Genomic DNA, 13,853 nt, shown 5'->3' with positions numbered 1-13,853 from the left:
CTGGACACCGATACGAATGGACACCTTATTTCACAAGTCAAAGGCCAACTCATTTTATAGTTTAACATGAATAATATGAGAGAATTCCATTATCTTCTCAGCATATAAATATGGAGAGATTACATTAGCATCATGTTCATAGAGTGCACATTATACCTAAATGTTCTTCAACAGTTTCATTTAGATAATGGAGAATTCCATTATCTTCTCAATATCATCACCGATACGATTGGACACCTTATTTCACAAGTCAAAGGCCAACTCATATTATAATTTGACATGAATGATATGGACACTGAAGTCAGTATCAATTTGGGTAGAATTCCATCATTTTCTTAGCATAGAAATATGGAGAGATGATACTAGCATCCTCAGATTGTGCATATTATACCTAAAATGTTCTTCAAAAGTTTCATTTAATTATTCCAAACCACTCCCAATTTTGATGGTAGCAATATGATATTGTTAGCATATGGCAAGATTCTTCTCATCAGTATCGAAAACTCATTGGAGGCTTAAGTTATTTGATTATCATAAGGTCAAACATCTTTTATTCTTGGTGGACTCATCAATAACTTCATGCAAAATCCCAAAACTCATTAGGTACATAAGATTATGGAGCTAAAATTAACAAATCTCAACTTTTATGAATACCTTGATGCTCATTAGCTAGGCAATTGAGATCATAAAAGATTTACAAAAGTGGATACAGTTTCAGCCTTAGTTTAACAGCTTTGGCCATGCAAAGTAAGAAACAACTAGTAGTTTCCTTATCATCAACAGAAGCAACTTACAAAATTCAACCATGCAACATGTGAAGCAATTTGATTCAAAATACTTCTTTTAAGAGAGTCAATAGTGCTCTATTCCAACAATATGACAAGCATGCAATTGGCAAAGAATCCAATACTTCATGCCAAAGCAAAGCATTTTGAAGCACATTATCACTTTATTCAAGAAAAGTTTCTCAATGAAGAAATCAAGAACAAGGTGTAGATGTCTTCGCAATGTTACTTTCTTTCAACAAGTTCTCATACTTTTGACAAAAACTTGGAATATGCTACTATAAATGAAGAGGATATGGCTAAGTTATACATAGAATTCTAGTTGCATAACCAATTCGGTCAGTCACATGCTACTTTGATATTTTCACTTTCAATTTTAAATTTTAAATTTTCAAAAGACAAATAGGTTTGGTAATGCACCATCTACTTAGGTAGTGTAATTTAAAAGGGGGTGTTAAGAATGGTGGAGTTGCACCATGGACTAATGTCTAGAGAGGAGTCAAAAAGGGCATGGGGAAATCGTAACCCAAACCCTAAGGGGTAAACTTGTATATAGGAATATTTGGTTTCCATTTTTCAATAGCATTGTATGTGATGAGTTTTTAGTGTGCACTTTCTCACTCACTCTTGTTCTATCTCCTCTCCACTTTCACACTAACCCACACACACGAGGTGGATCCACTAATGGCTTGTGTAGATGACAATAGAAGACCCACTAGGAAATACATCCAAATCAATGCTAATAATAGGAAATGCATTGTGGATCAATCCCTAGGCACAATGGCAGATAGGAAAGCAAGAGCTATACATGATAGGGTACTAATGTGCTAGTGTGGTGCCATGGAGGCATGATTGCAATGGAGCTAGCGAAGTGGAAATTAGGGATAGCACTTGGAATCTATGATACTAGTAGTAATGCGATGTGCGACAGATGGAAGGCTATGTAAAGTGCACATGGCGTGTGTAAATTAGGAAGAATGCTAAGAATCTATAATAGTAGCACTAGCATGGGGCACAATAAATGTAGGGATGCACATATCACATGGTAGTCTACTGGCCATGAACAATGGTGGGGGACTGCAAATGTGCAATTCGATATACAGCTATAGGCAAAAGGGATGCAACGCTACTTGAGAGACTACCACACATAAATGGGGGGATGCACAGAACACATGGTAGTGTGTTGGCCATGAACAATGGCAAGGGATTGCAAGTGTGCAATTTGATAGAGCTATAGTCAAAAGGGATGCAATGCTACTTGAGAGACTATCACAAGGGCCACATGAATCCACGAGTATAAGGGCTTCTTTGCACAGAGGATTGGGGCTCTGACCAGTAGAGAATAGACTCTAGAGTGTTAGATGGTAGCAGAGTGGAAATTGCATTACTAAATGTGATGGAGGTCATCATGATCAGCACATAGGATGCACACTGGGTATGGCTCCAAGAAATCGGTAGAGTAGCCGATGATAGAGAGCGAGCTACAACATGAAACACAATCGACATCATGTTGGGCCATCAAAAAGTGCAAGCACAGTAGATGATAGAGATATGTGCAAGCCATCAATAAAGGTTGAGAGAGCTATAGCTTGGGAAAGCATGGCTCGGCATGGGATACAGCATGAATCTAAGGTTGTCACCAAGTGAACACATTGAGGAAATTGAGGCCGCTATCGATGCAACACTTGAGCGAAGAGCAATAGAAGCCAATGATAACATTACTTGATACTTAGGAGGGGACCGTGGGTGATATGGTTCTCATCAAGATAATCATTGATCAAGTCTTTTTGTGTTGACTCTTCCAAAGGCCAATGATGGAAAGAGTACTCTAAATTATAAGGTGTAGTATGGAAATCTCCATGTGTGATCTCCCATAAACTAAATAGAAAATGGATCTCTTTTGCAAACTGATCAACCAGAACCATAAATTTAAAAAAATTCTAGGAACTAAAAAGTTGAAGATTTCAAATCACATAAATTTTGATAGATAACATGCAACTATCTGGAGGCAAACTATAGCACTCCTCTCAAGCTACAAGATGGGAAAAATGTACCTCTCCGCTCAAGCTAAACATGAGAAAGACTATAACTTAGGTAGGTGCAAAACACAAGATACCATGGGTGCTCAAGAAAGTAGGAATAATAGGAGGTAGAGTATCTCAAAAAATCTCATCTCCATCTAGCTCATAAGAAGGTTGAGGAGGCATGAATGAGTTAGGGTAAATTACAAAAGAGATGGAGATGGGACGTGAGTATGCAATTCCTCATTGAAAGGCAACACATATATAAACTCATCATCTTCCATAATACCTTCCAACATTTGTCAAGGGAATAACCTTGTTAGTGCTTGGGCTATCATAACATGTGAAAGTGGAGACAAGATAGGACAAGAGTGAGTGGCTATGATGCCATTTGAAATCAGAGATGAGATAGGGTAAGAGTGAGTGAGAGAGAAACCTGCAATATACAATTCTATTGAAAAATGGAGACCAAATACTCTTATATACACATTTACCCCTAAGGTTTCTCCCATGTCCCCTTTTATGGTCCTCTCTAGATAGTCTATGGTGTATTTTGCTCCATGCTTAACAATGAAAAGTATAGGGAACCATCATGGGATTGAATCAGTGTGCATAGTCATAATGGAATCCTATAAATACATATAATGTATATCAAACATCCAAGATGCTTGATGTATCTTATGTAAAATAGATATCTATAGCTTTGGTGAACCATGCCAAATGTGGTGCTCTATTTTATCTTACAAAAGAAAGAAAATTTGGGCCCATTATTTTCTATATTTAGTTCACCAAACTCCTTGGGAATTTTTTTGAACATATTGAGGAATGAAATTTTACAAGAGCTAATAAATTGAAGGCTTTGAGTAACCATAACTTCCAAAAAATTGAAGGCTTCAAGCCATCATAACTTCTAAGAAAAATTACAAGGAGACAAGGAGAAAATTATTACTTAAATGCAAATTTCAATTTGTCAACTTCACATATATGTGTAATGTGCTTCTAGAGAAGCATTGAGAATTGGAAAGATTGATCTGGAGATATTAAAGAAGATGTCTCATTTCCATTACTCCCTTGGAAATATATGTATCTTTAAGCATCCAATTAAGTATCTCATTTAATTTGAATGATTGAATCATGATATTATTGCGGTGCATAAGATTACCTCTACCACATAGCTTCTAAAGAAAGCAATGATTATATGGAAGACATAAAACTCTCCCATAACCACTTTAAAGAGAATATCCAAGAAAATTGATGAATGCAAGATTGTAATTTCTATACTTACTTAAGAAGAACTATACCAAGGGAAAATAAGGAAAGAATAGAGGTAATTGCAACCTTCAAGTTGATAAGTTATTTCCATTGTATACCAAATAGTAAGTGTTTGCATTGCATGTGAAAGGGGAGATCTAACATATGAAGCCCTATCATTTCTTACATAGAAGACCAAATTTGAGATAAGAGAGGTGATTTCAAGGATGAAGACCATTGCATGGGGGAGTGTAGGTGAATCATGATGTAGTGGATAATGCAACCAAGTATCTCTTCCCGATTAGGTGGTGCAATATGGACATGGATATTGTGAAGTAGATAGGATCTTTACCCATATCGTGGACATGAGTGGATAAAGAAACTAGAAGATGGATGTGATAATGTTATCCTCACCATTAGAAGGGACAACCCACAATGATTGCTAAAACATGCAAATAAATTGGTAGTCAACACCAAATGGGAATATCAAGAAAAATGCTTCAAGAATAGATTGGAGATAAGGACATGACTTGGAAATATTGTGGAGTGCAAGGGAGTCTCATATGAGAACTTCCTCAGTGATGAATCGATATGGGACAAGCCACAATTATTTTCATTAATGAAACGCTAAGGTTTGAAAATATAGTTTCATACAATACTTTACACCATAATTACAAGAGTGGGAATATGCAATATTGACATTTTTATTGATAGAGAAGACAAAGAATCTATTTTTTTCACTTGAGAAAGGAAATATAATAGAGAACTAAAGCTTTGCAATGCTGTGTGTGTGACAAATAGAAGCAAGAGTGAGGGTGCTTTGAAGGTTCAACGCTTGAAATGTCTTATCTTGTGTTTGCGGAGCACATATCCTAGCCACTCTCTAGAGAACAACATCAAAGGGAATTTCAAAAGATAGCATCTAATGGTGGAGTAGGAAGTCCCTAAATCCCCTCAACGTAGACCAAATTTCCATGAGAGTCCAAGCAAAAGTGGTGGTCTTTTAGGTAGGATGATGGAATGTCTACAAATTTCTATGGACGTCACACTATGCTAAATGGGATATTTGTTCAAAGTATTTATCATGAAAGGATACCTCATTTATTGAAAGAAAATCTTGCATGGATTACTTTAAATTGCAAGCTCATGTAACAATAGGATACAATAAGGATCATGGCAAACACAAGGATGATGAGGGGGAGAATGAGGAGTCTGCAGATGATGACAAGATGTTCACATTGAAGGAGATCAAGGATGACAATCCCTTGCATTGTAGGCCTTCATTATACTAGGGAATGCAATAAAATTATTGAAGCATGTTTTGTCTAGATCAAAGAGAGCTATATCAAGCCAAAAGGTAAATTATTTTATATTTTTATGCAATTATGTTATTTTCTTCAATGATATGCTAGAGCATAAAAGTAGATTTATTGAACTCACTACATGTTTTATTCATTTTATCTTCTTATTCTAAAATTTTCTATTTGATTGAATCTACGTGTTTTATTATCCTATCTCCATATTAAAATATTTTCCATTCTAAGCATTATAATTATGGATTTTTATAAATATAATGTTCTTGTCTTAGGATGTTCAATACTTTGAGCATGGAGAAGTTATAGTGCAAAGTCCAGGTGTTGATTTGCTATGGAATGACATGATGGTAATTTATCTCCTTATGGAAATATTTACCATTGTAAGTTTTGTACTTAGTAGTTCTTAAAAGTTAATGTTCTTATCTTGGGAGATTCATCATGCTCATTGCATTGTAAGCTTGAGATCTTGATCATGCCATCGAATCATGTGTAGTATTTATTACATGTTTTATTCATTTTATCTTCTTATTCTAATATTTTTTATTTGATTGAATCAGATTCATTATTTAGCTACAAATGCTTTAGAGTTATTAAAAAATATTTGTATTGTAGGTTATCAAAGTTGGGGATAACATAGATGTTTTAAATAGGATAAGTTGACCATAGCATAGGCCAGCTTGTTGAGCAAGGATCGTGTTGCAACATGGCATTGTAATCCAATAGGTCAAATTTAATTTTAGTTTGACTAATAGAGGTATGGAAACCAAATGTACAGCTAGAATTTCATACAAACAAATGTTCTCTTCTAGAGCATGTGCATAGCTGTAATCTAAAATGGCTAAATTTCTTGTAATAAAAACAAATTCTATGCAAAGTTTTGGAATAAATCAAGAAGTTCGATTTAGAAGGAAACATTATCGAAATATATTTGGTTTCATTGTCTACTCATTGTTTTTGGAAAATATGATTACATTCAATGAGTGATAATGGTGATGATCCGTTTCTTCCTTATTCTCCATTTTTTAGAAATACAATTATATCCATGCATGCTTTAGCATTATTACTCATTGTTTTATGGAATTATGGTTATATTGGATGACAATGATTATTCATGGGAATATAAATATATTCAATGCATGAGTGATAATGAGATCCTTGGGAATATGATTATATCTAATGCATGATGATGACGACGATCCTTGGAAATATAATTATACTCACCTTTTCTCCCAAGCACTTTATTGAAATCTTTCATTCAAGAAAACTCAAGTACCTAATCTTTTCCTAAAGCATTCTGTTCTCATCATTGCAAGAGCATTCTCATTTCCTTATAGTTGCTTGCTTCATTAAGATTATTGTAATAGCACTCTCATCTCCTTATAATTGCTTGCTTCATTCTCTTATCCTTATAGTTAGTAGGGCATTCTCGTTTATTGATCTTTGTAAAAGAACTTGGTTGCTTGCTTTAATCCTTTCTTGTAGTTGTCCACTTCTTCTATACTCATGGTTGTGATCTTCTTTTCTAGTCTATTCAAAATGGGCATTTTTGCAATATTATCTCAAGTGGAGCAAGGTATCGCTAGGAGTATCCAAAGAAAAGTGGGTTAGAAAGAATAGTGCCCCATAGCCCAATGGCCACACCAAGCAAGCAAAGTTGACCAAAAGTCGCCACTATTGGAGTGGAAAGGACTTTGATGGAAACATGGGCTTGGTCGAAATCCTCTTTGATCCTAAAATAGAAAAAAAAGACGATAAGAGATGGGGCCTATGCTTTGGATGCCTTCAACCTCATTAGTGGAAGGATTGTCCACAAAATAAGACAGGTGAATGGCTGAGATGGTAGTCTTAGAATGTTGCTTGGAAATGCAAGAGTCCCAAAGTCGATTAGATGTAGCTGTAGCTAGTGAAGCTTTCTCAGAGGTCAATGCCTCTGTTATTGTGTGTTCTATTGCTAAGCTAGTAATGTACATGATAACATGTTATCAATCTATAGCAACTCAATATACAACCTTTTAATAAAACGAGTTAATTAAGATGAAATGGCACATAGCCAACCTTGATATCATTGTGTTTTTCGCCTTAGCATCAGCACACAATCTAATTAACTCCAAGCTTGTGAAGAGGCTAAAACTAAAAACCAGTCCATTTGACTATGTGCATATAATCAAATTAGCAGATGGAAGTTTTTTTTATGAGACCAAAGCGTTACCTAGTTAGAGCTTCTTATTCAAGACTGTGCAACAAAGTTGGACTTGACTTGACTAGACTTGCTCATGCTTGATCCCTCAATAAAAACCCAGTGTTTCCCAAATAACGAGTGTCTTTATTTTAGGAGTCTCTAACGTATGGCTGATAGACTTCCTCACAAAGTGTCCATGCGGCGCGATCTTCAGTTATGGGATCAGCACCCAAAAGTAGATGCAAATTTCCATGCCTAGTCAAACATAATGTTGGCAACTGATCCATAATCACAGGATTCCAGACTCAAAAAACTTTCTTATTATAATGAATTTGAAATCATACATCTCTTCGCATTCAATCACCACTCCCAAAGCCTCTACTTCGGAAAGACGAGACTATATTTTGTCTACTGTTACAATTTAGCTGCGGAAATTTCCATTATAAAGAAATAGTAGACAAGGTTTTTATCCTAATTAGGTACAAGATGCAATAGAAAAGCGTGAAGCAGACAGAGCGAAGGTTGAACAAGCCCCTGTGAGATGGTACCAAGACACTCTGGAACAATTAGCACACCTGCCCAAAGTAAAACCTGCATTCTGAGTCCTCACCCTGCATATTTATGTACATGACTGACGAAAAATGGGATCCCTTATTCAAGGGCTCTAAATAGAGACAAGCATCCCATTTGTCGCTATGAAATCAGAAAGCTGCACTATCAAACGTTGCCACCAATCATCCCTTTCTTCAATAGAATATCAAGAGCTTCAACTGCCTGCTCCAAGTTCTCCACAGAACGACCCTTACTGAAGGACAACCTTTGCACATTGTACTGCAAAAATAATGGCCCATTGATTGCTTGAGGAGAAGCACATGCAGATAAATGCAACCACACACACAAAAAAAGACAAGGAAAAGGCAAAGCCAGAGAGACTGGAAGATCAGTAACCACTCTAAAGCTACATTCCCTCCTGATAATCAAGTCAAATGAACCTGCCTGAGCTCCCTGAGACACACACACATCTGTTCCCGTGCTGTCAATCGAAATGAAGGCAGCATCATCCACATCCCCATCTGCTGAAATAACTTTTTTAAGGCGCTCGGAGAACATATTGTTCAGATCCTGATAGAAAGGATAGTTCAGCTTACGTCAAGACTTAGTATGGGTTTTAAAAATAATAACATGCACACGTTATCACGAATCAGAGGGATGCAAAAATAAGCACCTTTAGAATATGCTCCGGGCCATGTTTTGCAATGACGTCAGGCTCTGCAGATTCATAAGCCTTCACATCTACCCAGGCAACTGTTCCAAATCCCCCTATAAAGTAGATATCACTGGCAAAGACAGTTACACATGAATATTCAAAGAAAACAGCATAGGGCCTGGCACTTTCACTATCAGTATTCAACACCAATAATCAGGTACAGACATCCATGAGAACCACCCGAGACTCCAGGAAAAAACAGGTTACCCGATCACCTCCATTCTAAAGTAGTCAAAGTTTCGCCATTGCTGTGAGGCTGCCTGTTTGTGCTTGTCCATAAAATGACGGTGAGCCCATTCCTAACATGTTTAAACGCACGTCATTTCTTTTTTTCCAAAAACGAAAAGAATATGATCAAACCATATGCAAGTCCTGGGATGCACCTGTTGTTCAGCACTCAAAGGGTAAACATCTCCAAAAAGTGTCACCCTAGCATTGGCAAGTCCACTCCAGCCTGGATTCTGGTAAGCCAGAAACAAAGGTAAAAAATGTACACACGAGACAATTCTGTCGATAGAAAACAGTCAGGTGCATAAAGCGTGATAAAGATTCAGACTCAGCAAAGCAAAAGTAGCGAAATAGTCAAGACATAAAAAATTACCTGTACAAGTAAGGAGCACTGAGGATTGGCCAGTAAGTTCCTCGTGTGTATTGCTAGAGGTGACAGTGAGAAAATAGGGTCTGCGAAAGACATAATTCGTCTCAGTGCATGCAGCCTTCGAAGCAAATCAAATTAAACCGGACACTGGTCCTGGAGGATACACCCATCCTTGCAATGAAAATTAGACAAACCCAAAACCTCAAAAAAGAATCAACACCTTACGTCCAGAGGCGTCTGGTGCAAAGTCAACAAAGGATCCGTATGGATACCCTCTACGTCGATGATGCATGCGTGAAACAATGGTAGACAGATGAGCAAAGCGGGCCTGTACCCAATGGACCAGCTCCAATTGCTTATGAACTACCACTATCGCTATATCCCAAACCATCACAACTCTGATTCCAGTGACAGATAATCTGGCAGTAAGGGCCTAGTCCAAACTTACCTGCTCCATGAGATTTCGTACCGCCACAGTGGGATCGGGAAGGCGATGAGCTAGAGTTGCACTTTGGACTCCACCTGATATAGGCGTCCGGAAAAGACCCGCACGAGTAGTGCCTCCAGGAGCGTCAGAAAGCATCAAGGGGGGCGAATCCAGTTGGACAAGATCGGAAGGGATACTTTTGGAAACCTGATGTGCCATAAGTAAGATAAGCGCTCTCTCTGTGTGTCTCTGTCTTCCTCTCTTTGAAAATCTGATCTGTCATGAGTAAGATAAGCTCGCTCTCTCTCTCTCTCTCTCTCTCTCTCACACACACACACACACACACACACACACACACAGAGATCAAAAGGGCACTTTGACACCTTCCCAGATCAAAAGGGCAGTTCAAACACCTTCCCAGCATCCTAACAGAAGAACCCAGTAAGATAAAGACCTCAGGAGAGGGGAGATGAGGCTCCCTGAAGGCTGGAGGGGAGAGGAAAGCATCGTCGCTGTCAGTGTTGGAAAGGGCAGAAGCAGAGAAGAGGACACTGGGGGGACGATGGGAAGAGGTGAAGGGGGTGATGGGGGGTGACAGATGGGGAGAAGAAGGGCTACAAAAACCCATCATCAAAAGAGTCTGCATGGTGGTGGTAGAGCTCCCTTCATCCCACCATGAATTCCTTTGGGATTGCAAGCTGTCCCTTCTTCTTGGGAGTGTGTGCTTTTGTTAATCATCAATTAGCACGTGAATGCATGTACCCTTCACTTAAGCATCTTCTGAACTTGGACGTTTCTTCAACATCGTACAGGTGGAGTCCACCAAGAAATTTCACAGATGCAAGATTACTAAAGAGGGCCTTGGACTTCATGCACTACGTGTGTTTGTGCGCGTGCACGCATGCATGCATGTGTATGTGTGTGTGTAACAGAGAGAGAGAGAGAGGGAGAGAGAGAGAGAGAGAGAGACTCATATGTGCACACATGCATGCCCATGCTTGAATACATGTCTAACTTATGTGTGTGTGCACCCCTCATTCATGTGTGTGTGTGTGTGAGAGAGAGAGAGAGAGAAAGAGAGAGAGAGAGAGAGAGAGAGAGAGAGCAAGTTGTCACCCAAATACCACACAACTACCCTAAAAATAAAATCAATTAATCATTGAGCTTCTTTGATATTTCTTTTTAGCCTTACTTCATATATAAACTTAATCAAGGAATAGAGAAGAGTGATCCTTCCTTGGTCAACATCCTATGCATTGTTTCTCTTAGTTTACTAGAATTGATAGAGTCAATCATGAGAGGGGGATCAAACACGGCAATTAGGAGTTCGGCGGTTAGTAAAGTTTATGGAAAGTATGGTCTTTTGGTTCACAAGTTAGATGGAGAAAGTGGGAGCAAGCTTTAAATAGCATAAAAGATGAGGAGCCATGACACGTAGTGGGCTATTTGATCTACAAGAAGTAGAGCATGCAGTTACAATCTAGTTGCACAGGTAGGTAGCAAGGGCACTAATCTCTATCTCCGAATCTTTTGTTTTGTTGGGTTTGATCTAGCTCTTCCCAAAGTGCCAAAGTAGGTTGGATTGGAGATTACCATGTTAAATACTTCATATAAGATTTTGGCCAATGCTCTAGCTCTTAGGATGAGAGAAATATATATGTTTATTCTGGATAAAGAACAAAATGGGGGAGATATATCTTTGAGAAATGTGTTGAATGCCACAACTCCTCTAGATTATGCTTATGCTGCTGGTAAAAAATGCATTCTGTTTGGGTTTGATTCAATGGGATTGTGTTTGTTGTGTCTTGGGTCATTTAGGATTTGGTGCTACCGTTGTTGGAATGGTCAAGACTCTTCTTGGCAATGCCTCGGCTATTATTTAGGCAGGCAACATTGTGCCATCAAGTGAAAATTCGAGCCTTAGTGCAGCCATGTGTCATGCTATTTGTGCAAGCCTCTACTTTTCCTCTAGTCATTTGCCTTGATTCGCAAAGCCTTTACCTTGCTTGATTCACGTTCCAATGTTAGGTAGCTTTTCTTGTAAAGCCAGTGACAAGTGTGTAGCAAAGGCGTCCGCCTTGGCCCCCTCTCTTGTAAAAAATGCGGTTCTTGTAAGCGAGGCACATCTAATTAATGCCCTTGCAGTTCTCGCAGTTTTCATCTTCCTTCCTGACGACATCTGCCTAATCAATGAGTTCCACTCTACACATAGCACTTTTTTCTTTTTTTAGAACCACACATTCAATTGTTGAAATAATCAACACATAACCACACATTCGTGTGGGGAAAGAGCTAGCACGCTTCCTCTCCAAAAATTATAAGACCAAGAAACGTGCCCTTCCTTGGGTAGATTGCATGTTGCATTTAGCACATTGTAAATTGCATTTCACATATAGCACTTTAACTTTGGCACATAGCACTTTGCACTTATCACACAACCACACATTTGTGTTGGGGGAGAGTTGGCACGCTTCCTTCAAAAATTTAAAGACCAAGGAACATGCCCTTCCTTGGGTAGATTGTACATTGAGTTTAACAAATTGCAAATTGCATTTGGAATGAGCAAGAAAGAAGAGTCGCCAATTGTAAGAAGAGAAATATGATCATGGACTATTCAACGATGACAACATAGAACCCTACGTGAGAAAAAAATTGAAGGAGAATTAACATTGGTTGAAGTAGAGAACCCAGCGATCAACATGGACCCTTAGAGAAACATCCAACATCAAAATTTGCCTGATCAGGGTGTTTGTCTTTGCCTCAAAAATCATAGAACCAAACAACATAGCCACTTGAAGGCAAAGGATTCATCATTAGAAAAAGCTTTAGAAATTTTCAATCGAGGCCATTTTTAAATAGACATCTCAGATCTGTAATGAACATGACATGCCTAGCATCTATAGTATATCTCAAGATCACATGCTCCTAAGAGAGTAACTACACACACACTTATGAGTATACTACCAATACATGATTGAATCACTCCTATAGAAAAGAAAACCCATCAGGAAATCATTCGACTAGACAAGGAATAGTCATATGTGCACTAAATCATAGCCAGGATCACATATGAAGGAAGCCATGGATCAAGAAGAGTGTTCGTTAACAGATCTGTGGGTGTGAATAGTAGATGCGCCAAATCTCCCCCCCAGCTTAATTATACATATTGTGTTTAAATGAGGGGATCAAATGCCTATGTAAACTAGAACTAACGAAACAAAGGCAATGCAAGATACACTAGAATTTCTAGAAGATATTGCGCGTAGTCTGCATCGAGTTTGCAAAGATAGACTACAATTACAACCATTTCCTTTTGAATTTTGGGCAGGAAGACAAGTGCCAAGAAAGAAAGAAATAGATGCTGCAAAAATGATGCTGGTGTTAGATATCAATGCTCCACTTTCGTGTAACTACGCGGGAACCAGCTAACTCTACTTGTAAGCCCCCCATATGAGGAGAAGGCATTTGAGTAGCTCGGTTATTTGATAGGTCCTAGTTTGGACACCAGATGGGAGCCATGTGTGGCCTGATGGCTGGACGGCTTCAGATAGAGTTGGCACACTGCCAACTAGGCTACATGCAAGTGCAGAAAGGCATCCCATGACTGACCGCACTGAGGGTAGATGGAGCATTTCCTGGGGCAGCCCACTCTCGGGTTGCGGGGCCCGTTTGGAGCCCCAGATGATCTTGGATGGCTCTGCGCCGAACGGCAATCGTAGGTCAGTTGCTTTATTTTGCACCACGGTTCTAACGTGTGGTCGATGGCCTATTTCAGGACCGACCTCCAGTCGGCCGTTTTGGGCCGACTGGGTCGGTCTCCCAAGTGGGTCTAACCGACTATGACTGGTGGCTATATAAGAGCAAGCCCGTGAAGCCCATTATCATCACTGGCTATAGCAACCTTGATTCCTTAGCATCCAACCTCCGTCCTCTACTGTTTCCAGCACGCCATCAAAGCTCCTCACACAGGAGCGCACGGCGGCGAGGCAGTGCCATCTATTGTATCAAT

The 13,853-nt window shown here is 38.9% G+C and overlaps 1 protein-coding gene across 1 annotated transcript; it reads right to left on the bottom strand.

The window, feature by feature from the left end:
* Window positions 1-7,856: 7,856 nt before the first annotated feature.
* LOC147884812 (uncharacterized) lies at window positions 7,857-10,564 on the bottom strand. Its single transcript, XM_087397355.1, has 9 exons — window positions 10,299-10,564; window positions 9,866-10,051; window positions 9,643-9,745; window positions 9,421-9,500; window positions 9,203-9,280; window positions 9,027-9,118; window positions 8,778-8,889; window positions 8,549-8,674; window positions 7,857-8,383 (listed from the first exon to the last, which is right to left on the bottom strand). The coding sequence occupies exons 1-9, from the start codon at window positions 10,488-10,490 to the stop codon at window positions 8,270-8,272; spliced, it is 1,083 nt and encodes a 360-aa protein (XP_087253481.1). The 5' UTR covers window positions 10,491-10,564; the 3' UTR covers window positions 7,857-8,269.
* Window positions 10,565-13,853: the final 3,289 nt, after the last annotated feature.

The sequence above is a fragment of the Dipteris shenzhenensis genome, chromosome 26 (assembly GCF_047967505.1).
Source record: "Dipteris shenzhenensis isolate YYH24624 ecotype China chromosome 26, Dip_SZ_1.0, whole genome shotgun sequence".
Classification (NCBI taxonomy): domain Eukaryota; kingdom Viridiplantae; phylum Streptophyta; class Polypodiopsida; order Gleicheniales; family Dipteridaceae; genus Dipteris; species Dipteris shenzhenensis.
Note: the sequence above shows the minus strand (reverse complement) of the source record. Positions and strands in the feature narration are given on the sequence as shown.

Coding starts and splice junctions, on each gene's coding strand:
- LOC147884812 (XM_087397355.1), bottom strand. CDS start 10,490: ATGCAGACTCTTTTGATGATGGGTTTTTGTAGCCCTTCTTCTCCCCAT. Junction 9,281..9,420: donor AGTGCTCCTTACTTGTACAG/GTAATTTTTTAT, acceptor CTGGCTTACCAG/AATCCAGGCTGGAGTGGACT. Junction 8,675..8,777: donor GCCCGGAGCATATTCTAAAG/GTGCTTATTTTT, acceptor CCTTTCTATCAG/GATCTGAACAATATGTTCTC.